At 39.2% G+C, this 27,365-nt stretch overlaps 1 protein-coding gene across 1 annotated transcript; it reads right to left on the bottom strand.

Moving 5' to 3' along the window:
• Positions 1-253: 253 nt before the first annotated feature.
• Positions 254-27,077, bottom strand: LOC134193956 (WD and tetratricopeptide repeats protein 1-like). Its single transcript, XM_062662828.1, has 8 exons — positions 27,007-27,077; positions 26,827-26,916; positions 18,235-18,281; positions 15,725-15,836; positions 14,195-14,382; positions 3,827-4,468; positions 2,224-2,465; positions 254-1,110 (listed from the first exon to the last, which is right to left on the bottom strand). Exons 1-8 carry the CDS (start codon positions 27,043-27,045, stop codon positions 569-571), a joined length of 1,902 nt encoding a protein of 633 aa, XP_062518812.1. The 5' UTR covers positions 27,046-27,077; the 3' UTR covers positions 254-568.
• Between the last annotated feature and the right edge of the window lie 288 nt (positions 27,078-27,365).

Here is a 27,365-nt window from a genome sequence, read left to right as displayed (position 1 = left end):
TTGCTAGGTGTCGACGCGAAATGTACAGTACACCGAATTTGATCATTTAATACACTAAAGAAAAATTTAGCCACGCCCCCATAAATTGAACGTTTCTCACTTTACAGATTGGCTTTGCTAAAACTGAAAGTACTCCTACGTAGATCAAGTCTAACACTTTTCATTACGCAATTGCAGAAAAGATTTACGTTTGTTCTAGGCCCTTTCTAGCAGTTTGTAAACACCTGCCCATGCCCACACACCAACCAAAATATCCACACAAATACTAAATATTCATATCAGCTAACAGACCAATAATTGCAATAGTACATGGTTATAGAACATCAAGTAGTGACAACAAACTGAAGTTATATTGTACTGGTAGTCCCTATTTCCTGTGCAAACATTGTGTGGTCAAAATTCACAGTCTTAAACAGACCCAGCAACAAATAAGTGTGAAAAGTAAAATTGGCACAACACTTCTGCTACCCTAAAGTTCAAATTTCATGACTCGATGCACAATACATAAGTTACTCACTGATGCTATAATTATACTAGTTTGCAGGTTGGTTTGTGAGTTTGTCACACATTAGCTTGGTCTGCAGTGAACTGCTTCTTCCTCTTCATCCCCAGATTCTCCACTTATCAGTGGTCCCAATCTCATCCCCATATTCATTAACATAATTTCTAATGGATCGGAGCGCATTCTTTTTTGGTTTTCTGCAGCAATCTTCTCCATACTGGCAATGTGATTATTTTCTGAACGTACTGATGCATGTCCAACTATTCTATCATAATTCTGTGAATGAGGAGACCATAGTCTAATGACTGGGTCAATTCCACTGGTAGCCAGTAGTAGCTGACTTGGATGAGGTTGAACACAGTTTACAATAGACTCATCTCCATTAATCACTTGGACTAATCGAGCTGTTTTCTTTTCCCAGATAAAACAATGACCGTCATCACTACCAGCAGCAATGTACTGACTTTGACCACCAAAAAAGCTAGCCTCTTTAATATCTGTTGTTGTATTACAATGACCACAGTAATGAGATTTGAAATCAAGAGCAAGGCGTTGAAACTTTTTCTCTACAGTACTTTCAGCCTCCACATCAGATCCATTTGTAGAATCTAATAAAGAAATAGTAAAGAGACATTAATCAACAAACTATGAATTTTTTAGTGACCATACAGAGTACCAAACCTCATATCAAGAACGACTGTCTAACACAGCCTCAGACAGCGGCAGGCAAAAAGGACCTTATGTAAACTGTACTGAGATCACGAGCAAAGGTCTCAGTGCAGTTCATAAAAGCAAGTTCTAAATATTTACAACCACTGATTTCTTAGCCATCATACTATTGATTTTAGATATCACGATAAAATAGAAAAACCTCTAAAAATGAAACCTGCTAAGACTCTGAGCTTATAACTCCAGAAGTTGTCCTAACTGTAATCTTAAAAGTACAGTGTACTTCACCAGTCCTTAGGGAAGGACACAATAAATCAAACAGTTAACGACAACATCCACAAGTATAATACAACAGTGCAATGTATGTTAAAAAGAATGTGAAACAATGTGATCTGTTGCAAAGCATTCAAGTTTCCAAGTTGAGTATCTATCTCTGTCAACATTTGAAAGAAGAGCATTCTACATACTTTCACACTCTCAAGATCAGTGTATGATAGTGCACCAAATATGTGAGGAATTCACATCAAAACTCACACTGGGCAGTACATGATGTTCTCAGCAGACTTCACAACTACATGTATACCCAAAGCAATGTAAGTTTGTCAGATGCTAATTCTAATGCTTACTAAGATATCCATCAGTTGACAGACCATATCTTAAAAACAAATTGAAGAAACTCGCATTAGAAGAAACCGATGTAGCCTAACTAGATGTTCAATTTGACCTCATCATTGTTGAATTGTGTTCTCCTGATGTCCTAGTCTCAGCTCACTGTCCATCACAGCTTAAGACAATAATGGCCTATTTTAATCTGCTGTGGAAAAACTGCTGTACGACATGTTACTGTAAGAAGCTGATTACACTAAAAAGGTTACCTTACAATTTAGATATCCTTTAATCATATGTAGGGTCTGGACAAATGTTGTCAATGTCTGGTCAAACTACAGTGTGTCCAGGCATTGTCAGACCATCGGAAGAATATGACTGTTTGATGCCTTAGAGTGAATATGACCCACCTACTCAATAAATGAAAGCCAACACAATGTTTTTACCTTTGCTCTTTGACGTCTTCAAGCTCTTGCTGGCATGTTCCTCAATCTCTCTAGCTAATTCTCTTGATTTAGCTGCACGTGTTGGGAAGCGTTGCTGGAAGTGCTGGATACATTGCCTTGCTAACTGATGCCACTTCAGCTGATGAAAACAACTTGCTTTGTTCAGATGTGCTTTGTGGTTAGTTGGGTCAAACAAAAGAGCAGTGTAACAATCTCTTAGTGCAGCATAGACATCACCAAACCTAACAGAACAAAACATAATAACAAAACTTTAGTGTTAGGTCCACCCCATTCATCCATCTCACAAGATTTCATGACATCGAAGAGCATACAAGTAGATTACAGATAAAAACACCAAGATGTCATCTAAGTTAACAGCCCTTTACTTGCCAATGTTAGTACTTCAATGATTAGTTGCAATTTTAAGCCAAATTCAAGTATTCACATGTAAATCGCTGCCTCATACTTAATTAAATGCAAATGTTGCCAATCAGGCGTGAAGCCTATTAAACTTCAAAGCAAAGATATTCCATAGTGTCCATTGTGTCAATATTCATAATTTGAGATTTGTTTCACCAGTGTGTATGATATGACAACCTGATGCTGCAACCATTACTGCAGAAAGAGACACTGCAAGTCTAGTACAACCCATTAACCATTGCTATAACTAGAAAGATCACTAGAAATTCAATAGTGTAAATTTCAACACTTACTGAAGTTTGAGCCAGTACATCTACTAGGTGCATTCAATAAACAAGCTTACAATCAAAATTTGAACCAGTCTTACTAAAGATTTTGGTAATATACAACCATCAGTGTCAGAACAATGTTAAGACTGCCACATCAAATCAAAACAAAAAGTGTTGAAAGTGTGACTGTGTCATAATAGCATGAGTGCTTAGTACCATCTTAGCTTTTACAAGAAAATTCACAAGCTGCAAGCCCTTCAACAACTAAAATCCAGACAAGGTCAGATCAAAGAGCTGGATTTTACAAAAACTATTGTTAGCTTATCATAGGTGAGCAGTCCAAATTGGTATATTAAAAACACACAATCATTACTTGTAAGTTGCAGCAATAGTGTAAAGCAGAGCCTGGTGTAAAGTGGTGTGTGTGTGTGTGTGTGTGTGTGTGTGTGTGTGTGTGTGTGTGTGTGTGTGTGTGTGTGTGTGTGTGTGTGTGCTGACATGAGACGTTTCAATATTGATAAAACATGCTGGTTTCAAGTTGCTCAACTTCGCACGGTTTGGAATTGCTTTTGCATTTTATCTAAACATATGACAACTTTTCCATGAATACCAGCCTGTCTTCTACACAGCAAGGATCTCTTTACAGCTGCAGAGTCTGCAGTAAAGCATTCGTGAAAGCTCAAGATATGGCACAGCATAAATGTGATGCCATTCATTATAATAGATCCAGAAAGAAATGAGACATGTGTATTCAGGCCAGTATCAAATGGCAGGTATCATCAATAGCTGGCCGGCTTCAAGGTTCAAGGTTCAAAGTTCAAGATTCAAGGTTCGAGGGGTGTGTGTGTATGCAATAAGCAATGGTCACAGTAACATATAATCAACCAAAGTTTGAATGTATTCAGTAGCTTTACCATTGGCGCTTGAGATATGCTGCTGCTCTATTGGCATGAAGTACAGGTTGTTTAGACGAATATATCATGGCTTCACTGTACAGATAGATGGCTCTACTGTACTGTTGTTGCTTAAAAGCAGTGTTTCCCTCCAGCTTCAACTGCAATGCACGATCAGAGATTGGCTCCACTGTAAATGTATCTTCTCCTGATGTGCTGTCAAGTCCATTACTTGTGCTATTGGTAGACATGCTACTAAAGTGCACTGGTTGTCTATGGTCATAAAGATCGTATAAATAAACTTGTTCGCCTCCCAGATTTACCAACAGCTCTCGCCCATCCAGACTCCATGTCACATACGTCACAGCATACTGACGATATCGTTTCATACGTTTGGTAATCTGCTCGTTAAGATGACCAGGACAGAAAAAGAAGACTGGTGAATCATCTGCATATGGTTGACTTGTCTGTGCCTGTGGTCTTGCAGTGAGTTTACGAATATCAAATAAACGAACATATTGATCGCTACATCCAACAGCTAGAAGATGTGGTTGAGTGGGATTAAGACTAAGACATTTTGTTTCTGTATGTGGACTAGAACCCGAACAGAGATTAATGAGAATCATGTCACGCTGAGATGAAGATTCTCTTAGATCATATTGCCTGTAAAAGAACACAAAATTACTAAATCTTGATAACTTGCAGCCAACATACTACAGACACACTAACACTGTACTCAACAAACACAATAAGTAAACAAGAATTGTTTGAATAGCATGAGAAAGTATTTTATTGCAGTTCAAGTAGCAATACATCAGTTACAAGTCCATCTACCTCCCATGTCCAACATTTTCCCATCTCACTGTCTCTTAATTAATCTGCCTAGTTTGTCAGCCTGGTCCATCTGTCTGTCTGCCTCCCTGTATATAAGAAAGTGACAACCAAAATTATTCTTATTAGATAAAATGTCAAATGTCTTAAATGATTGTAAACAAATGGAAAGTCAATCACAAGATGATCTTTCGTAATTTTTGCTTCAATCTTACAATAGCTTAGAGCTAACCAGACTATGCATGCAACATACCATTATGTCTTAGATTTTCAGTATTGTGTACCACTGCTACACCAGTAGATGCTCTTGGTCATAAATTACAAATATTGTAAATGACAAATATTTCAGCATGCGACAATTTTGTCAAAGTCCACCAAGTCACCCTTCATCAAAAAACACATTTTGTCAGGAACTCTGCAAGTAAGTGCAAACAGTATCACAGTATTAGGTGCACACTGATAACTTTAGTTGCATGCTAGTGACATATGAATGAGCAGCATCTGGTTCATACTGAAAAGTGCCTGGTACTCTGGTCATCGCAACCCTTTAGGACCAGCCAAGTAGTGTGTATAGTACACTAGTACAGTGTCATTGTGCCTTGAACTTCAGTGTAGGCACACAAAATTCAGGAAACAATATACCCTTTAGCAATAGCTGAGCATGCAGAGAAAAGGCATTTGCTGTCATCCAGAACGTCCAACACCAGACCCAAGATGAGACAGTACTGTGTTATAGAAAATATTTCCAGACAAAATTGATAGCTGCACTGTAAGGAGTATTTGATAAATCAATGGTCTTGACCCTAGAAGGATGTTTTGATGCTTACCCACAATACTATGAGATCGGACTTAAACGAGAAGTCCAACAGAAATGAACTTAACTTGTATGAGTAGATCTTACCAAGACAAATCGATTGGTATAAGTTACTCCGTTATCTTCGTTTTTGTATACGAGAACAAGCGATGTTACTGTGATGAGCAATGCTCACACGCCTGCTCTGCGCTTCCTGGTGGATTAAGCTCCGTCCACTGCAAACGAATGAATGTGTTTACATGTGACTGCTACGATATTATGAAGATCTGCCTTCTTACCGTCAGTGGTTCCTTTCTAAAGTAAAATGGTGTCGGTAGAGCTGCTGTCCCCGCCATACTATCAAGAAGAATTCCTCAATACCACGGCTTACCTAGAGAACGCGCTTGTGCTTGAGTATTCGTCTATCCTTGTTCTTTTAATATCCGAAGAGAAACGTTCAGAATGCTGTCTGGCGTGTGCAACAGCGGATGATCCTGTTTTTACATCCAGGATTGTAACCTTAGACCAATCAGCGGCAAAAGAAAGTGAGCAGACTGGAGGTGAAAATAGGAACGTCCTCTGTAGCACACGTCAGACGGCGCACTGAATGTTTGTCTTCGGATATTAAAAGATATTAAAAGAACAAAAATAAACAAATACTCAAGTACAAGCACGTTCTCTAGGCAAGCTATGATATTGAGGAATTCTGCTTGAAAGTCTAGCAAAAATCAGCTCTACTGACACCATTTTACTTTAGAGAGGAACCACTGACGGCAAGAAGGCAGATCTTCATAACATTCTTGGATTCACATTCGGCATTCTCACTATATCCGTAGCAGTCATCCATAAACACATTGATTTGTTTGCAGTGGGCAGAGCTTAATAGACCAGGAAGCGGGGAATGAGCACGTGGGCATTGCACATCACAGTAACATCGCTCGTTCTCATATACAAAACAAAGATAACGAAGTAACTTATACCGATCAACTTGCCTTTGTAAGATCTACTCATACAAGTTCAGTTCATTTTTGTTAGACCTCCCCTTTAATATAAGCTCGTGTAAAGAGCTTACACAACGTTTTTACTCACAAATCATGTGTAACCCACATGTAAGCTACAGCGAGTACATGATACATGCAACCTCGATAAACAGTGCTCTTGATGCCGTGCTGCCCTTCTCTAACAAGAGGCATAAGAACTGTACGAGGTATCAAAAAGAAAAGCTTCTACGCAGACACATCACTAGGATCATCTTGAATAGTTTGTAGCACCAATGAACAGTAAGACTAAAAAACCTGAACAAACACGTGGATTGATTGTTTGCACAACACAAGGAAATATTGCCTGGATAATTGCATCAACTGGCAGATCTCCTAAGAACTTCCACGTCATGGCCTCATGATCCATTTTGATAATGCCAAGCCTGTCATTGCTGTTGATGTAGTGATTTCAAGGCTCCCAGTGATGTGTGATGTTGAGGTGTTTTAGGCAATCACTCCACACATTACACAAAGTTTTATGTGTCCAAATACGGCCTTCTTTTGTTTTACAAGTGAGAAGATAATATCCCTAGTGATCAATGTTTCTCCGTACTCACAAATTGTAAGGTAATGATTGAGCAAGTCGCATCTTATAACCCAACCTCATTGTGATGCAATGTAGAAAACAGGGAATTATTTTGACTCAGACACACTGAGCCTTGGTAGGACTTTCTTGTATGGTGTTACATGTCTAATTATTTAAGTGCCTCTCCTACTGCAGCCATTTTGCACGTAGTTTTTGATAACCAACTTCCAAGGGAGAAATGGTGTTAAAGGCAGCTGAGGTTTTCTCTGAATAAAGCATGCTAAGGGGCACCTAAGTTTATGAAATTAACAGTTACACAATTGGAAAGGCCATGACGTGCTAAGAGACAAGGTTTAAACTATCATATATGCGTACCAATGGATGTTTTGTCCAAACACGTCCCAACACTGGTGCAGTATTTGGTTGGACAAACAACACACTTGGTGGGACAGTACCCTGTCCTACCGTTATTTTCCACACTAGTGATGCAAGGCAAAATCATTACATTTCATGCAAACTATTTGCAGGGTGGGGTAGGGAATCCAACCAAGCACCACCACCAGGTCCTTGAAGAGACCTAAATCACACAGCAGCATCAGACTTGGTTTGTCTTTCATTTGAACACAATCTGGTTGTTGTGGTCTTGACGTAATAGATGTTGCAACCTGATGGTATTCAGAAGAAGCTCAGAAAGACTTGCACTACTGGGCAGAGCCTCTTGCAGTTGATGGCTGATTGATTCCTCAAGTGTACAACTGAAATTTGCTCAGTTTGATCTCTGAGCATCAAAAACAATTTAGGGAGTTTTACTAATGAACCGGTCCAAGAAGACACAAATGCAAGGTTACATGCAGACTCAAGTGAAGTCATTCCAAAGCCACCAAATCGAAGAGGGAGAGTTGCTTGTAGCCATTCATCATCATTTACTGCAGATGGTAACCAAACGAAAAATTGTTTCTTTAGTCAGCTGATCATGGAACCTTGTAGCCATCGCTCAGCTGTCTAGAAGAGACAGTCCTAGCGAGGTGATTCAGACAAGAGATATGACAAAAATCTTAAAAAGCATTCCAAATTGGGGATCTTGTAAAGAAACAAGTTGATTGCAGAGTATTACCAGATGTACCGATATCTAAACAAAACACTGCCACATATTAAGGCTGCCCAATTGGAATGCCCATTATGTGAACACCAGAAGTAGCAACTCGAACAGTCCCTTTACTTCTAAAGGAGTAGAAGCATCACTGCAGAATAGCTCACTTTTCTTACTGGCTATGATATAATATGTTAAGACCAATCTGCTATAGGCCAGAAGACACATCATTTAGACTTGAAAGAACACCGTCTAGACGGCCAATAAGAAACATGTCATCAAGATAGGCAAGCACTTGAATGGATGAATGATTTTCTTGAAGATCCAGAAGGAATGAATGTAAAGATTCAGAAAAGAGTGCTGGCACAAGAGCATCACCTTGGTGAATTCCCTCTTCTGATAACAAGAAGTGAGCAGCCTTTCCATCATCAAACACAAGAGGACCAAATCCCCATACAACTAATATACATTACAGCAAATGACAGGAAAAGGCTTCATAGCCTCAGATAACAAAAAAGCCTGTTCATCTGACTTAAATGCATTTTAAATGTCTGTCTTCAAAACAACCCATTCTGGATAGGATTCAAGCAGCAAACTGACATGATGAATTAAAAGCTCTGATCCTTCTTCAAATCCAACACCATGTCACCAGAAAAAAATTCAGAGAAAGACTTCTTTTAAAGACAAACAACTTTCACAATAAGGCGTCGTAAGCATTCTCCCACAGCAAGAAGGAGTTACAAGATGAGTTACAGTATGTCTCACATAGGCTTCACTGCATCAGCAGGAATGCTACCTTTAGCAAGTCAATTGCAGACCATGAAAAATTAGCAGTGCTGTCCTTGCTGGCTAGTGCTTGAAGTGCTCGTACTTCGTATCTGATCCACGACTCCTTTGGTAGCTTGGAAGGAAGAAAACTGATTCCAGTAAGCCAGTTGCCCTCTTCACCGCTAGACACTTCTTTTACCCTAGATGGATGCTCAAAAAACAGTTTCTGAAGAAGCTGGAGCAAGGCCTAGCTTTACTCAAGTAATTTAGCTGCCCTTAACAATTCACCTCATTTTATTAGTCAAAAAGCCTTATTTTTCGTACCATCATTAGTAGACCCTTTAAAAGTTGACAAACATGATGCTCCTTCTAGACATACTAGTAAAAAGTGATCCCATTGGAAATTGAGAAAAGAATAAAACTCAGATCTAGCATGTCTGACTCCAGAACTGCCTCCCCTGGTCTGTCTGTGTGTCTGTCAAAGATCATCATATATTTCTCTCGGACAGAGCTTCCATCAAGTGATGAAACTAAAAACGCTATACTACCAAGTCCAGAGCATGTGACCCTCCTAAGGGTCACAAGAGTCACAAGAGACTATTTTTAACGGAAAAACTTGCAACTGTCAAAATTTGAATTATACGATAAATCACTTAAAATTCTACTGAGTTTTCTAGATAAAATAGAAGCACTACAGCATTTAAACTATATTGAAACATCTTCTCCAGTAAGTTTCGAACTCTGCGGCATTCTGCTGGCCACTCTCATCTCTTATGACAGATTTGAGAGATCATCCAGGAACTTCAGAGCCTTTCCTCTCCAACATCCAAAGTGCTCAAACACTAGAGACACGACTGATACTGAGAAACCACCAGGGAGTGACTCCACTGAGTATATTTTGACTTTGTTGTCCTCTCTCTGTGAAGCTGCGACACTGTCAACCAAAGTGACCTTTGATAAAAGGTCTAAACTCCATGAATATGCCATCAATACGTCTGTCTGTCTGTCTGTCTGCCTGTCTGTCTGTCATATATTTCTTATACTTCAATTAGGATACAATAGCAAATGGCTAACTACGTTTGTCCTATGTCAATAAAAGCAAGAGAAAACAACTAACATCTAAATACAATACATATTTAACTATCAAATGGGTCTGTCCTTGGGTGGAGTGTGTGCCTATATGATCTTCACCTTCCCCATCAAACAGAACCAATACATCAATACATCAATAGTGACCATCCAGACATCACAATGTTTGATTCAAATACTGGACAGAGTCCATGGAGTAGGACATTATTAAAAGGGTTAGCAGCGAATAAGATCATGCTGCAGCAACAAAGAAGAAAAGAAATTGAAAAATAATCAGAAGAGCTTGTTCCAGGAGGGTATGCATCAAGATGTGTTACCCTTGTGATAGGACACTTCGGGAGGTAAAGCAGCATATTCACAACAGTCAGTACATCCAGAAGCCAATTCTAATGCCTCCATGTACTTGACGTATTGGAGAAAAAGATTTTCTACACAATTCTACAAAGATGCAATGCCAAAGTTGTCCTCAGAAAACTTTCAAAACTGTCACCTAATCATTGTGATTTAGATAAATTGCTTGCTTTTACAAATTCGTAGCAGATGTACAAGTACAGTCTATTGAGGATAAATTGTCTGTCTGTCTGTCAGTCTGTCAGTCTGTCTGTCTGTCTGTCAGTCTGTCTGTCTGTCAATACATATATTTTCAAACATTGAACTATTATACACCATCTAAGCAAAGCAACTAAATACTACCCAAGCCAATAGGGCTTGGTTCTACCTACAACTATTTATGTTTATGTGGTTGTCTCTTGAAACAATGTCTATTTTTCTGTCAATCACTCTAGCATTTGATCGTTGTAGACACACAGCAAACAGTATGTCTTGAAGGTTGATGCATTTGGCTTTCCGTCTTCACGTCTTGATAGCTGTGACAGTTTCTTCAAATAGTCTTCAGCTTTCTCTCCCCAACAGCCAAAATGTTCAAAGACTAGGCACAAATGTTGGTCAAAAACCTCCTGGTCGTACTTTTTGATCTTCAGATTTTCTCTTCTGGTTGCCTCTGCTCTCTGAGTTGTAGCTCATAAAACTGTGTGTCTGTCTGTCTGTCTGTCTGTCAGTACATATATTTTTCATATTTGAATTAGCATACAATAGCAAATGACTAACTACGTTTGTCCTATGACAACAAAAGCAAGAGAAAACAACTAACAACTAAATACAATATATATTTAACTACTTGGTTAAAAGGGATCATGTGATCTATTCTATAGAACATCTATGAGTTTGGGCACTTGGCCTGTCCCGACAAGGCATTACTGATTTTCTTCAGAAGTACATTGGCATTGCAACGTTGCAATTGAATGGCAATTCTTTGACACCAATAGTCTTTAAACTCTGCCCTGTTTGATTTTCCAAAGTCATCCTTTGATCGTTTTGACAAGTCATCTAAATAGGTCTCTGTCTTCTTGCCCCATCTTCCAAAATGTTCCAAGACTAGTGGAACCACTCTCACAGGCAACCCACCAGGATGTTTTCTTTCTCAAAAGCGAGCCACCTTCCTGTCTTCCCTTCTAGCAGCGGCTGCTCCCTCCATAGTGGCTGACGTTGGAAATATCTCCAAACTCCACGGATGAGCAAGTGCTATTTCTAACTCTACTGTCTGTCTGTCTGTTTGTCTGTCCAATACATATATTTGAAATAGCCTCGACGCTAGGCCATCTTCGCTTTATGTGGTAGAGTAACGCATGCGATTATACCTAGGGTTCACATGACCGGAAACAAAGTTGCTACTGTAAGGCGAAGATTGGCCTAGGGAAACATTATGCATAAATACCCTCACGTGACACATTATCCAATTAATCAATAATCTTCTTTCAATTAATTAATAAAGTAAGCTCCTCCTGGTTCGTCATCATCACCTTCTCTCATTCCGTAACTAATGAGCAACCTGGGAAAAAATTTTCCAGCTGCATAGGCTACAGATCAAACGACAACCAGCTGCAGATCGGCAGAACATTACAACTCCATTGAATTGCAAGGTTGACGTGGGTTAGGTAACCTCAAGAATTGACAAACACTTGCCACAGTAACAGAGATTGTAGACATCTAGTTTGCACCTGTGCATGCGCCCTCTTTGGATTGTAGAGGTCCTGAGAGGGCAGAATCTTTGGAGGCACAGGTAGAATTACACTCACAAAGCGGCAGCAGTCCCGTGTGCACGCATAGAGGTAAGTTTTAGTTCATTTTCTCGTGCTTCAATCTTTGCGATCTCACGCTCATTTCTTCTCCGCCTGCCATTTTATTGCTAATTAACTAACTGACTTTACAGATACCGCCTAGTAATAATCATTACGCTAATTTAATTGCATACATAATGTTGGAACAACCAATCACAACATGAGAAGTTTGTCACGTGACACAATGTGTACAGTGGCAACTTCGTTTCCAGTCATGTGAATGAACCCTAGGTATGATCGCACACGTTACTCCACCACGTAAGGCGAAGATGGCCTAGCATCAACGACATATTTGAAACATGAATCTAGCAACATACAATATGTAGCTACGAGTCCAACTATACAGAATCACCTAGAGACTAAAGAGAACAAGTTTAGAACTAAAACTACATTTGTGAAAGGTACCAAAGAACCCAAAGAGGGTTCCAGTTACTACAGCACATGAATTATTGGGGATGAATGTGCAGTTTGACATTTTCTGTCTGTCTGTCTGTCTGTCTGTCAGTCTGTTGGTCTATCTGTCTTAGTTCTCTATTGAATATATCATCAAACTAGTATAACATTACGAACACTAAACCAAAGCTAAACATAAAACTAAGAGTCTATGGGACCCAGCTAGTGCCCTCTCAATCCACCAACTAACTACAATGGCTATTGAATGAAGACCACAACTATTGTTGCTAAATGATGGTCGAACTGCTTAATTTTCTCTTTAATTACTCGTGAATTAGACTTCGGCAGAGTAACTGAAATCATCTGCCTCCACAAGGCCTTGAACAGTCCCATTTTTCTTTCCATTGGCATCTCTGGATTGAAGTGTCAGTTTGTTCAAAAAATCTTCAGCATCTTTAATTAACCCACCAACCAATCTATCTGTCTGTCTATTATATTACCCTACTTATAAGTGCATGCCCTTATTATGTGAAGGTTAGTAAATGGTGTGACCCTGGCATCTTGAACTAAAGGGCATGCCGCTATAGGTGAGAGCCTCAAACACCTAGACCTACCAGAGTAGCACGTTCGCAAATGCACAGTCAACAACTTCATAGTGTTTGTGGAGGTAAATTTTGCAAAAGACCTATAGAAATGCTCACTCTAGAGTAATTTGAGATGTGTGACAGAAAAATTACAGCAGAAGAAAAGGCATCCATATGAAAATCACAGATAGGAAAAACAGCTTTAGTGATTAGACGTTTGCAACAATAGATGTGTCTTATTACACACTTTGTTTGAATGTACGCATGATACGACAGTGTGCACTGTATTTCCTAGAATACACATTGCCCTCAAATGAACCCCACAGGGTTCCGAGGATGAAAGAAATACAAGCCACTCTAAAAATCCATGGCACATGATACACATAACTTTTTGTGCTTCTCCAGCTGCCGTTACTAGCTGGCAAATGCACACACTCAGCTGCTGAACATGGCCACAAATGACAACAAGCCACAAAAGGACAACAGTCCAATGACAGAGCTTTAAAGCTTAGAGGATAGTTACTGGATATGCTGATTGACAAGACAATAGAAAATGACAAACAGTTGGAAATGAACAAAGTAGTAGATGACAGTGACGTAGGTTTGGTACCTGATGAGTGATGTACCCACTTTATATACAGAACAATATACATGAGATGGCAAGTAGTACACACAATTCATTTGACTGAAATAGAACCTACCCAAATACAACCTGCCCTCAACCCTGGCAGAGTTCTTCAGTATGAAATAAATAAAACCATGAGTTCTATTCAAAGAAATATGGTACATGGGCGACCATAGAAAGTTTCCCCTCTTGAAAAAGCATGCCATTATATACTTCTAGACATAAGGACATTCTCCTAAACTTTCCATTTTAAAAGTATGGCAAGGTAATATGGCATCTATTTGTTATTAGACACGTGTGTGTGTGTGTGTGTGTGTGTGTGTGTGTGTGTGTGTGTGTGTGTGTGTGTGTGTGTGTGTGTGTGCGTGTGTCTATCTGCAGCTCTGTATTTGGCCAACCAGTTACTACTACTACAACTAGTTATTGCCATTTCAGTACTTATCATTAATTTTAAAAAGTCACTAATAACGCACCTGACTGTACCATCCTCTGCTGCACTCCAAAACATATAAGGCATGTCAGGTGTTACAGAAATTCGCTTCACTCGTTTCTCATTAGATCGAAATTCTTCAATCACCTCACCGCGACTCAAATCATGAAGACGAATTTCACCATCTGCAGCTGCTGTCACCAACAGACCATCATTAGATTGAGGTAGAAACTAGACAATAAGCACATTATGCAGTCAAACAAAATATTTCATTCCTACAGCTTATAGTGTAGTTGTAATGTGTTTGCCATATTAGAAGAAGACAAACAATCAACAGTATCTTCTGTTCAGAATTTCTTTCTTCAGCATATTACAAGTGCTAAGCCAATCTACCTCCTTCAATCAGTTGTTATAAACTCGGTTGATATCCTTGCAGCTCTTTTCCAATCAGAGTCTCAAACAACTCATTGCACCACTGCTCCTAGCCAGCTGAATCATACAGATTTTAACCTAACTAGCAGTAATCACTGTCCACTGCATAGCTATGAGCACTGCATAGAAATCTCTGTATCTCTCAATTGTTTATCAAGTGCATTCGTTTAGTTGTCCAACTGCTCAAAGATAAGCCATTTCATAAGTGTGTGCGAAAGAAACGAGTACAAAGTAAGACAACAGCTTCCCTCTTTGAAGTGTGCACACTACAAATAGTAATAGGTAGAGTGTTAAGGTCACCTGATTACTGGTCTACGTACAGCTTCCCATACAACACGCTGTCTCCTTCAGAGCCTCATTACATCAGCTATGCATAAAATGTGGCTTACCGAATCTAACACCACATTAGTTGTACAGTTAAAACTCATCTCACAAAAGTAGCAGCTACCATTAAATAAATAGCAAGTTGTAAAATTTGAATATTGTTTTAATATTCTACACTACTGTACATCAAAACACGTATGTAGCGATTACTGATAGCACACAAAAATTGACTGCTACATGTGAGCAGCTGCTTAATTAATCAATACAGTCAAATTGACACATTTTAAGTAAAAGTTCAGACCCATTCTTGTGCATCACTGCTTAGAATGCACTAAAGTTCACTGCCCTTTAACTGCAAATGGTCCATGTGACTGCTGAATGAAGATGGCTAATGCTAATAAAGTAATACTGTATATGGTAAAACTGTTCACAAAAATTCAATTGACCACATGTTAGAAGTAGCCATTTAATCAAGTTAATTAACTGCTAGCACAGGCTTTGCTGTATTAGCCACCATTGCAAGTTCCAGTGTTCTTCATTTACATACATAACTAGCATGCAAGATTGTGTGCTGAACTGACTTTACTCTACAAGCGCTTTCACATAAAAATAGCATATATGCAGACACCCCCATCAGTTCAATTAGCCAGTCAGTGTTATTCTATTTAGCCAGTCAGCGTTATTCTATTTAGCCAGTCAGTGTTATTCTATTTAGCCACCTGTCCTCAATTATAATACATATGTGTAAGACAGGAAAACTTGCAGCATATTACATAGTTGGGAAATGTCACAAATTTTGACACACTTTTGTACTCACCTTCACACTGAAAATATTTCCTGAGTGCCCTGTTCTGTGAGTTAACCTTCTTTTGTAAGCCAAAGCATCCCAAATTATTGCAGTCTGATCATCAGAGCCTGATGCCAATACTCTACAAAGGCATTATTATACAAACAACTAACCATCTGTTTATCAGACCCTACAATTATGTGTAAGATTACAGTATAATTATAGCATACTTACAAAGATTATAAAGACATCATCAACACTGAGTAGATTACATATACCACCAAAACAGGTGATGGTTGTCAGAAATGTTACAGCCACATTACTATTGCAACTGCAGCCTTCCTCTGTATGCTTTGACACAACTGCACGTGACATAAACGTGTGTAAAGAAGCCATCTTCTTCCCAGTACTTGGTATTTCTTATATGTTGCCTTGCAACCATTAAATTAGTCACCCCAAAAAGCACAGATTCTTCTACAATTGCCCAGCACTAAAACCACCACTCCTTGAAAACAAAAATGCAGTAATCCCAAATGATCTCCAAATCAAACTAGTTAGAAAGGTAAGTTAAACTTATTTAGGAGTTAGTTACAACTTTATATACAAATGAGACTACACCATAAGTAACAAGTTATCCAGTAATAATGCAATTTTTCAAGCAGTTACACCTGTACTATACACATACTATCCTACTATATGTAAAAGTCTGTCTCACAAAACAGTTGAGCATCAGAAATAAGCCCAAGCTGAACAGTTTCATTTTGCAGGTATGTCTGTCTCCGTCATTGAAATAGAACTGATTGCTTTCTATTAGCTGTGATTTTGGTGAAAGTAGGCCAACAAAATGGAAGTCTTTTATTAAGTAGCAATTCTTGAAGTGTAGTGACACTCACCAGACACCTCCTGTTGCTTAGACTCGACCCAGTCTCTCTCCACCCTCGTCATTTCCCAGATTATCAATCCTCGGCACAGAGAGACTGGTTTCAGACCGCCCACTGACGTCACTAAATGCACTAACTGCTCACCATTATTGCACCTTGTTACCGATCTGTATCAGATGCATAAGTTATCAGACGTATGTTGTTCCAATAAACGGCTCCCGGGAGCCGATAATTTATGCAAGATGTAAACCAAGCAGCTAACGATCCCATACGTTGTCAAAGACAAGCACGCATTACACTTCAACACATGAACTGCGTCTCAGCTGTTTCTTGTCTAGACCCATTTGCATCGCATTCAGAAGCTCTTGGGAGCCAACTCATAGCACAAACGACACGTAAGATGCCCAGATCGTCTGACAAAAGACAAAACTCCCGATCAAAAGCCACACTAACTCATAGATCAAAGCGAATCTAGGCGCAGAAAGTGATAGGAACGCTCTCCTGGCAATTTGTGAAGTGTTTGTGCACCACGCCTTTAAGCCACAGCAAGGGCGGTTACCAAGCATGTGGAAATGTGCCCAAGGCAGCTGGCACACAGTGCGCACTAATGGCAGCGTTTCGTGACGCCAGTACACGGTCTAAATGCAGTCTCTCTGTTGCTAGTTTGTTTCATCTCGGAACTTTGTCATAAAAGATGAGTTGTGGTGTTTGCAATAATACAAGTACAAAGCATAGTATTCATGTGGTTCGGCTGTCTCTTTCAGGCACATACATACATAAAAACAGTGCCAGCTCAGTGTTTCAGGCTTGGTCTGTCAATAGAAATAATGAAACTAATAAATATGTCCATACAACCCACAAGCAAATGCTGGTAAACTGCATCTTTGTTAGACTGACTTCTAAATGGCTTCTTCATTGCCCCTTAATTGTGTAGAAAGCATGAAAAGTTCTTGCAATGTGTAGAAAAAGTTTTTGGTATACAAATACCTTACTTTGACCACCAACTTTACTGCTCATTTTGCCTTCTGCAAACAGACATAATCTCACACCCTGTAAAAAGAGCACCACTGTCCAGGAAAAACACTTAAAGTTGGTCTCCATAAAAACACTCTGTCGTCTTGCAGCCATTGATATCATAACCAGTTGAAATCAACCAATTCTCTCCAATGATAAAACCAGAAATGGACATGGAATGCAATTCATACATTCTTTTATGGTATTCGCCTGTAATAGCCCATGCCCGTACATACACCCATGTGCAGCAAGTCAGAACTTTCTGCTCGAAAACACTCATGCCTAAGTATATGCCCATGCCCAAGTGTACGCCCAGAATATGAATGAGCAGAATAAACAAAATGGTGTTACAGAACATCCACCTCCGTCTGTGTGCGTTTTAGAAGCTGGTGTCAGTGTTAAGTAAAAAGTGCTTACCGCTAGACTGATTTCTTCGTTGCAATTACTGATACTGATGCTGTTGACCTCAGAGGTTTACACACAACAATGTTAATAAGCTTTTAAGGCAAACCACAAATCACAAAGGCTGTTACAAACAAAATGCTTTGAGCAAAATTTACATGAATGCAGATAAGAATATTGGCAAGAAAGCTATGTACTGACAAATTGTGTCACAACATCACTATAAGATATGAGAGTACTTACGTTCCATCTCTGTTCCATTCCAAGCAGTTTACACAACTGCTATGACCCTGCAACAATATATAGTAGTATTAACCACTTGAGCAGCATTAACTTTTCTACTATGATCACATTCCATAGTTAAACAAGATTGCAACATGTTAGTTGCTGTACTGTATTTCCGCACATTTAGCTGCATGCTGGTAAAAGTTAGGTTTACCAGGAAGTGGCTTGCCTAGCCCGGCAAGTATACCGGCATGCCGGTATAGGGCAGGGAGTGTTGTTTAAAGCGAGGACATAACTGCACATGTGCTGTAGGTCGATTAAAATAGCAGATGTTGACGCTGTGCTTGCAGAGAATGTCTTCTATTGAAGACAGAAAAGACGATGAGAACACAACAGACAATGTAGAGCAATGATCACAGCGTGGTAAGAAGTCCTACACTATTAATACACATTTCCTCCACAGAGTGCTACAGGGGAGTGTGTCGATTTCTACCGTCAATGTCCACCTCGCCAATGCTGGTACAGTACACTGCACATCTGCTTGTGTACACCTAGTCTTGCGTAGCCAGACCCTTCCCCACTGCATCAAACTTCCGGGTGTATACAATGACTATCATATACATTGCCAATGTGGTAGCTGCTGCTCTAGCTACGGTCAACTATCCCGTGCTTTCAATGTATTTCTTTACTTTCAGTTCCAAACGAAATGCAAAAAAAAGTATAAAAACATTTTGAAATAATGAGAAAGCTATAGGGTTGCCGTATGAAAAAAATAGAAACAAGATCATGTAGGGTGTGCTGTGACATCTTTCATGAATTCACTCATACAGACTGAGCAGTACATCATCCCTACATTGCATTATTTTCTAAACACTTAGTATGTGTTTTATACCTTAACTAGATGGTGCAATGTGTAGGGATGATGTATTGCTCAGTCTGTATGAGTGAATTCATGAAAGATGCCACAGCACACCCTACATGGTCTTGTTTCTATTCATTTTCGTACGGCAACCCTACATCTTTCTCATTTTTTCATAATGTCTTTATACCTTTGAGAAGAAGCTTTGGGTGCTATGTAAGTATGATAAGTCAGGTGGAAACAAGGCTAGAGCCGCTAGGGAATGTGGAGTGTTCCAGATTATGTATATCATTGCCAATAGAACAGCTACAGCATACATGAGTCTAGTCTTTGGCAAGACTAGTAATATTACCTCACTTTCTCTGGCATGCTGGTATACTAGGTATACCGGCACCCTGGTAGATCCCAGCGTAAACAGGCATGCACGTACTTCCTATAAACCACTACAATTAAGGCCAAGTTAACTAAACAATCGATTATCGTCCAGATTTTTCTTAAAAGCCAGAGAGACAGACGTATTTATTTTTATATCTAGTACAATATTCAATACATAATATGCATACATTGAAAAGTTATGTATGTGCATAAATTTGAGGGTATATTTGTTGCTATCTCATTCTTCATACTGCCGTCTTGAGTCTCCAAGTAGGACGTCCAAAAATAATCCAGTAGGAGACCCCTAAAATCCTGCTGTAGTCTGTAAAGGTATCTACAACTAAGAAGGCTTCTCTGGAATGATGCACCCATACCATGGCTTAAGAACCTGACAGCCACACCAAATCTGAGCAGACCATGAAATAAAGCAGTACTAAAGTGCTAAACCCTCGGCTGCTAGCTTTTAGGTTACAAGACATGCAGCTGCTACACCATTTAGCATCGATGCTAGGCCATCTTCGCCTGACATGGTGGACTAATGTGTGTGATTACACGTCAAGATCACATGACCAGAAACAACGTACAAGAACTATACTTTTGCTAACTTTCAATCTGGTCCGACACCATTCAAGCACGTTTTGGCTGTATTCATTAGCGACTGCTCCGTTTCCTATAGGAGAAGACACCACCTACTAGACCCGGCATGTATTAGCAAATCAGTACTTATCAAAGAAGAAATAGACTATGACTGCACAACACAATTCGATATATCCATGCAACTAGTTGTCTTGTAACTTTGGGTTAAGTCCACAAAACAATAAAGCACCTGTATTTGTTTAGTTAGAAACGACTTAATTACTAGGACAATTGACGCATCCGCTCTCATGAAATTTAGCACATACAACCATACAATAATACCACCCACATACATCTATCAACCCGCCTACATCTGTCTAATGGTTCGTTGGGTCGTCGATCAACAAGACTCACTACTGTAACCAGAAGCTCTGCCTTAAGTTAGTTAGTAACGGTCGGCGATTGAACAATGCCTTTGGCTGACCAAATGAGAAGATTGCATGGCCATTTGACATGACAAATTTGACAAAAATGGTAGCTATAGCTTTGAGTGGCCAATCAATTTGAAATCCCTATTTCAAGGTCTCTGCAGTATGACGAAATACATGGCAACTCGCATGTCTAGTATGTCCCACATAGCACATGGTTACCATCACACTTTCCTAGTGCACGTTTACTCTGCTTTGACCATCTGCATAATTAAAATAAAAATTCACAAAGCAGACACCAGATTGGGATGGACAAGGATGATAATCAATATATTAGTTGACTTGGCCTACACTTGTTTTTACAAAAATTAGGGAAGATGCATAAATCGCATAAAAACCGACAAACATGTCTTAAATAGTAGTAAAAATGTCATTATGATGTCATTCCATCTATCCAGTCCACATAAACAATGATGTATGGAATGAGTGTTGGAAAGACCGAATGACCTCATTGCTACTATTTTTTCTATTGTTTTATGCAATTCCTATATTTCTCCTCATTTTGTAGAACGTGTTTTAATCTTAGTTAACTGTTTTATTTTGTGGTTTATAGATGGTACCTTGGCTTGAAATTTACTAACCATTAGTACTCCATAAAACAATTATAGGGCACTGTGCATACAATAAAGTAGAGATACGAGTGATGCCAAAAAGAAGATAGCCCTTTCTATTCCAAATGGTGATACATAACAAAATAGAGTAATCAAAAACACCTTAACATATGTAATAGACTACTGTTTTCAGTGTCGATGCTACTAACCACCGTTGTTTTTGCTAACTTTGACGTGCATATTTTAGACCCAACAAGTCTGCTTTAATTAAGACAGCCAATTCCTGCTGACTTGTTTGTGGTGGTTTGTCCGGGACATCAACAACTACTAGTTTTTCTCTCACCTCCTGTCCTTCATACCACCATTGCCTCTCCTATAACATTCAATGGCTGACTATGATTAATGACTCAACTTTGTCTTTCTCCTCTGTAGGTTCACATATGACAAGTTCTTTTGTAAGTGTACCATTACAATTGCTCTTGTGTCAATATCATTGAAGCTGTCTGCTTGTCATGTGTATTGTTGTGTCATTACCGACTATCTATTGGTTCTATTGCAGCTCGCTTACGGTGTCTACGCAATACTACACCAGACTACACAAGACTGGCTAACTACATGCCACAGTCTACTATATAGTGTCATACTCTATGTTAATGGGGGTAGTCCCATAGTCCCTTACTCTACTACATGTATGTTGACTTCAGGTTCCTTCCCCATCAGCATGTATAGAAGGGACACTATGTCGCTGTCCACTTCATATGTGTGGCATACCTTGTTGTTTCTTGCTGTCTATAATTTGCTGCAACAACCTCTCGCAACATGTCCCTTCCTCTTGCAGTTACTGCATACATGCATCTTCATCTGACATTTGTCTTCAGCAAGCCTAAACTCTGCACCTCGGTAGCATGTTTCGCACCAACTGACATGGCAGGGCGTTACTATTTGTGCTACAACGTACCAGCAGCACCACCACGGTGTGTCAGTGAGTGGCTCCTCTCACTGCTTTTTATCTCCCAGTGCACTGATTCATGAACTTACTAAATGGAAACATTTTCTCAAGTCTATGGTCTGTTTCTGCCACCTACTTTGTTGGATATACTTTCCACATTCAGCCCACTGGCCACAATTGGTCACTGAATGAATTTGACCACAGAATCTTAGACTCACATCTCAAGTGCAACCGCAGAACTTTATTTTTCATGGATTTTCTCTCCTTTTTGTTAACAGTAACTACTCCACGTTATTTTATGCATTATCACCAAGTTTCAAGGACAGATGTTTTGTAGACTTACCCTTTAATTAATACTGAAAAAAGTATAAATATAAAAATTAGTCACACTGCCTATGTTGAAATTGTTTCTCCTTTTGTAGGTTGGCTTTATACAATTTAAAAGTATACACTTTTTAATGATGCTATTTTAGAGACGATTTACTCTTGTTTTAGGCATTTTCTGGAGGTGTAAAAATCTGGCCATGTCCCCAAAACCTGGGTAACCACACAATGTACAACTGTACAGTACCCTATGAGGTGTCTGCATTCTACAAATACACGCTGATATCCTAACTCAACACATGGCAAGCAGAATACACACAAAATCTAGAATTCAAAATTTAAACAAGGCCAGTCCAATTAAATTTCTTGTTGCTCAGATTTCAAAAGCCCTGTTTGCAATTATTCTGTGTCTGCTGCATTAGGGTTTGGTACTGCAAGAAGTGTCGTTACTATGTAAATGCTAACAACATGTGGCATGTGGTCCAGTGTTTGTTTCCACATTCTGCTTGTCTCTTTCAGTATCCACATCAGTGTTTAAAGTTCTCAAATACACCCTACCACCCTTATCCAAGCATCTTGGGAGCAGGTCCCCACAAAGAGAAATGTCCCCAAGTCAGAAACATAGCATTTTAGCAATAGATACCAAAATGCCCGGATCTTAGGAGTCCAGATACAAGAGATCAGAGTGTACGTAGTTATCTTGACTTCTCTTGTCTCAGTTATGTGTAAGACTAGACTGTTGTTGGTACTTATTGTCTGTTCTCTAAATCAAACTGTCTCCATAGAATCTTACCTTCCTTGACATGTTCACAAAGAATGCAAATGAGGACCTTTGAGTACACTTCTACACTTACCAATAAAATATAAAAGAGATATGCAAACAAAAGGGGAGGGACAGAGGTGGAGCAGATGGAATTTCATAATGATCAATAACTATAATAGAAAGCCCTTTGTCTGTCTGTCTGTCTGTCAATGCAAACGGCAAGACCGGTTGATGGATCAGTCTAAGCATTCTCCCAACGGGTAACATTTGGAGAACATGGAATATATGGTTTTGACATCCGACTCAATTGGGTCCCCTATTGAGGCTACCTTCCACTCGTACAAAAATTTCTCTACAACGGCACATCAGATCTCCACCAAATTTAAACTGCCCATTCCTGACCTCGGATGGTATGCACGAATCGTGTCATTTGTTGAAAATGACATCCAAAAGGCAAGATATTTTAGCATATCTGGGTATGCTCGTCGAACAGCAGCCACGTTCTTTACATCTATTCCTTGCAATGGCAGCAACGTCTTCAAAGTGACAATGTCCAATGTGACTGTCAAAATGGCTCCAAGATGAGACGTGTGATTGTATTTGCATCAAATCCAACCTACATAATTCCTACATTGAGCTCTACACTGGGAGTGTAAAGGTTGAAGACGGAAACCAAACAGTGCGCTAAATCAAGCCAGTGTGTGTCAAGTTACAAACGAGTGAGTAAGAAACTGCATGTGACTTTCAAGTTTCTGCTGCCCAGATTTATAACTATGAATGAGAAACTCGCTGCTTTATTTCAGTTACATTTTCAATTGTCTTCAACAAGATATCAACTAACAATCAATAATCTAATCAGCCCAGGCAAAAAAAACCGGCTACTCAGCTAGTAGTGATACATTTTGTTTTACACCGAAATAGTACAGTACACTAGCTGTACCTGCAGACATACATACCAACAGCAATTACATTTTTGATATTAGTAAGAGTCGATTCCTCTGTGAGCGAAACAACTGTAATGAAATACTATAACTTATTCAAAATGTCTCAACAACTATTTTTACAATAAACTATGAAGTACAACTTTTTACAGTCTATATATGTAAAAGGTCTCCATGACATTGCCTCCGAGAGTTTAGACAAATCCTGATGTGTCCCGATATGCTGTTTTAGACTCCACTTGAAATACAAATAGAGATGATGGTGGAAGAGATTCTCATTTGTGCCAGTATGTAACCATCAAAAGAGTAAAATAGATTCTCATGTGTCTAGAAGTTTGTAGGAGATGCAATGGATGTAAGAAAGTCAGCAGTGCAATACGCAAAGAATGGACAGCAATTAAGTCACAGAACAAAACATACATACAAGAAACAGAGGAACACATTAAAAGTTACAATTAGTCATTGATTCGACTGCTTGTGTGAAATATAGATCATATATACCTGGCAGTGGACTTTGGCTAGAGGTCCCTAAGCCTCGTCCTATACTGTATACCGTGTTATTTTCAGTGTTTTAATATTTCAATATTTCAGAAGCAAATACCTTTCAGTGTAATCTAATTTTGGTAAGACGAGGCACAGATTTAGTGGCAGAGCTAGAAGAGATTTGGGCACCACGTGAGATTTAGTATCGCTTGCCCACTATGTATGGTGTCATGAAGATGGTGCACCTTGCTCATTGTTTCTCCAAGCAGGTGGTTCTCATCGCTGCACACAAAACTTCCGGGAGTTTGTGAAGTATCCTAGTTACTTCCATTTTATCGGCGCCTTCTGCTCATGGGGTACAGTACTTAGAAAATTTTAGGTGTCATCTTATTTAGGTACAGAAGAGTCACACTGAATTTACCGAAAATAAAATAACACTGAAAATAACACACTATATAGTACATACATGCGTAAAATCCCAATGCAAATACATTCTATTCTATCTCAATCATAGCATCCTTTCTGCAGTCACGGGTCATTTGATTTTGGCATTATTTCTGTTTTTGAAGCCATTAAACAGTTGCTTAGATGGTGCCTATTCATAATGCTTGTAGGTACCTAAGAACTGATTTTAATGTCTGCTTTAGTTGGTCGGTCCAGTCTTCATGTCAAAAGATCAGAGTATGAACATTCAGTTAGTCTAGCCTAAACGTTATTCAGCTATCTGAAGAGACCTGACAACTAAAGTCCGTCCATGCTGACTTTTCCCCCATAAAATCTTGAACAATTTTTGACAGAAGGGTCCTTAAAACACTTCATTTAGAGCTCATGGCTTTCCCGTTCTTCGGGTGTGCATTGCAGATACACTTCTGCCCACCTTGTTATGCAAGTAGTTTAAGTAGCTACTGTAACCAATAGACAGCCTTCAATAGACAGCCTTCAATCGAAAGACAAATCCACCCCTTACGCTAATTAGTACTTGCTCATTGGATAAAAGATAGGAACATCTGCCCACACAGTTGCCCACACAAGCTTGGGGGAGATGCCAGCAAGGACTGACTTTCTTTAGTTCTAAGATCTAGTTGTGATTCAGAATTATTGTTAATCAAAGAAAGAACAAAGCTCACTACACTGTGCCATAGCTAAATCAATTCATGATGAAAGTTGCTCAAATGATCATGCCAATTAAAAGGCTTTTTCAAACAACTCATCAACTCATACCAAACATTTCAAGGTAAATGTATTTTATACATATCTTTCTTACTATGGACAATTGCCAATAGTTTGTGTTCACATTTGTGCTTGGTAAACCCAGTCTTCAACGGTAATAAGCAAATGGCAAGTGTACCCTCTCCGAATAGTGGTTGGCAATGGCCAAACCTGCTAGACCAGTTTCCCTGCAGATGCCACTTGGTTGCAAACATCACTACCATTTTGCTCAGTAGATAGCTGCAATAATCATAAGAAATGTGACATCTTCAATTTCGCTTATGCCATTTAACTTTTTTTTGTAGTGAAGGAATTGCCAAAACTTTTTTTGAGTCAACTGACCACTTACCATGGTCACGACAACATTACTTAAAAGTTTCACAAAACACACCAGTTCCAATAGTAAGGCTTTATCATCATCTTTGCAGAACTACATTCTAAAAAATCGTGCTCACGGCAATTCAACATGTGAAAGAAAGATATTGTGATCAGTGAAAGTGGACAAAAGAAGATGTGTTTCAACTTTGCGTACAAGGATATGTTTTGAAATCCTGTTTTCATAAACTTTATGGTAAAGTACACTACCTCCCCTTAACAATTTTCCTATTCAGGTTGGCAAATTTCAACTATGAACATCTAAATATATCTTTAGTTTGCTCATGCACCATAAAGATAAGATGAGTTACGCTCCAATAGACACCATTGATTTTTGCTTCCTGTGTCCATGTGTGGTTCGATCCTTAGGGTATAGTTCATGGCATCCTGCACACAGACCCAACTGCAATGTGGCTTTGCAATAGTACACTACTTTTTTGCATGCCTTGTAGGTTGTAGCTGTGTTCTAACTTACGCTCATCATCTGATCCTCACATGTACGGAGAAAATAGACTAAACTTGACGTGCTTGATTAATTAGTAGACAAGTAGAATGTTCATCACCACTCAAGCCAGAAAAAGAAACAATTGGTTCGTCTCAAGTATCGAGGTCAAAGTCTCAAATACCGAGAAACTCACGAATTTGTTACAAAAATGCAGTTTATTGTAACATCACACGCAACTGTCAATCTCTAGTGACCATGAGCAAGCAATTTACCTTAAGCTCACTCTCTAGCCCTAAACATTCAACTTGACTTCTCGTTCCATTGAACCGCCGCTCAAGTAACCGGGTACCAGCTGAGTTTCTCTTTATACACAAAGCAGTTTTAGTACCTCTATGACGAACTTCCCGCTACATTTAATCATCCATATAGCGGCGATGAAGATAACATCTCACCTGTCTATCCAACAAGCTCCAACACAACCCTTCGTTCATCCGTCGTCGTAAGCCAAAGCTCAGTGTGTGTGTATGTGTTAATTCCATAAATATCAATGGCGTGGTTGAAAGTATGCGTGTGCATGCAACCTGGTGCGCCTACTATTAGAGATATGTACTTGGAAGACAACGCCTTTGAAAGTAACGACTAGCGTCCGAAATCATGTGTAGTGTTTAATTCAGGTGGACATTGCATGGTTTCAACACTAGGTCGATCAAAACTAAATTTACATACTGGGTAATACACCTGCAAACAATAGTGCGTCTGTGATTAATTAATTAAAGAACCTTGCGTAGTTTCAGGTAGTTCTGACCAGATG

This window comes from Corticium candelabrum, chromosome 18 (assembly GCF_963422355.1).
Source record: "Corticium candelabrum chromosome 18, ooCorCand1.1, whole genome shotgun sequence".
NCBI classification, from domain to species: domain Eukaryota; kingdom Metazoa; phylum Porifera; class Homoscleromorpha; order Homosclerophorida; family Plakinidae; genus Corticium; species Corticium candelabrum.
The sequence above is the reverse complement of the archived record's forward strand: the minus strand, read 5'-3'. Positions and strand labels throughout refer to the sequence as shown.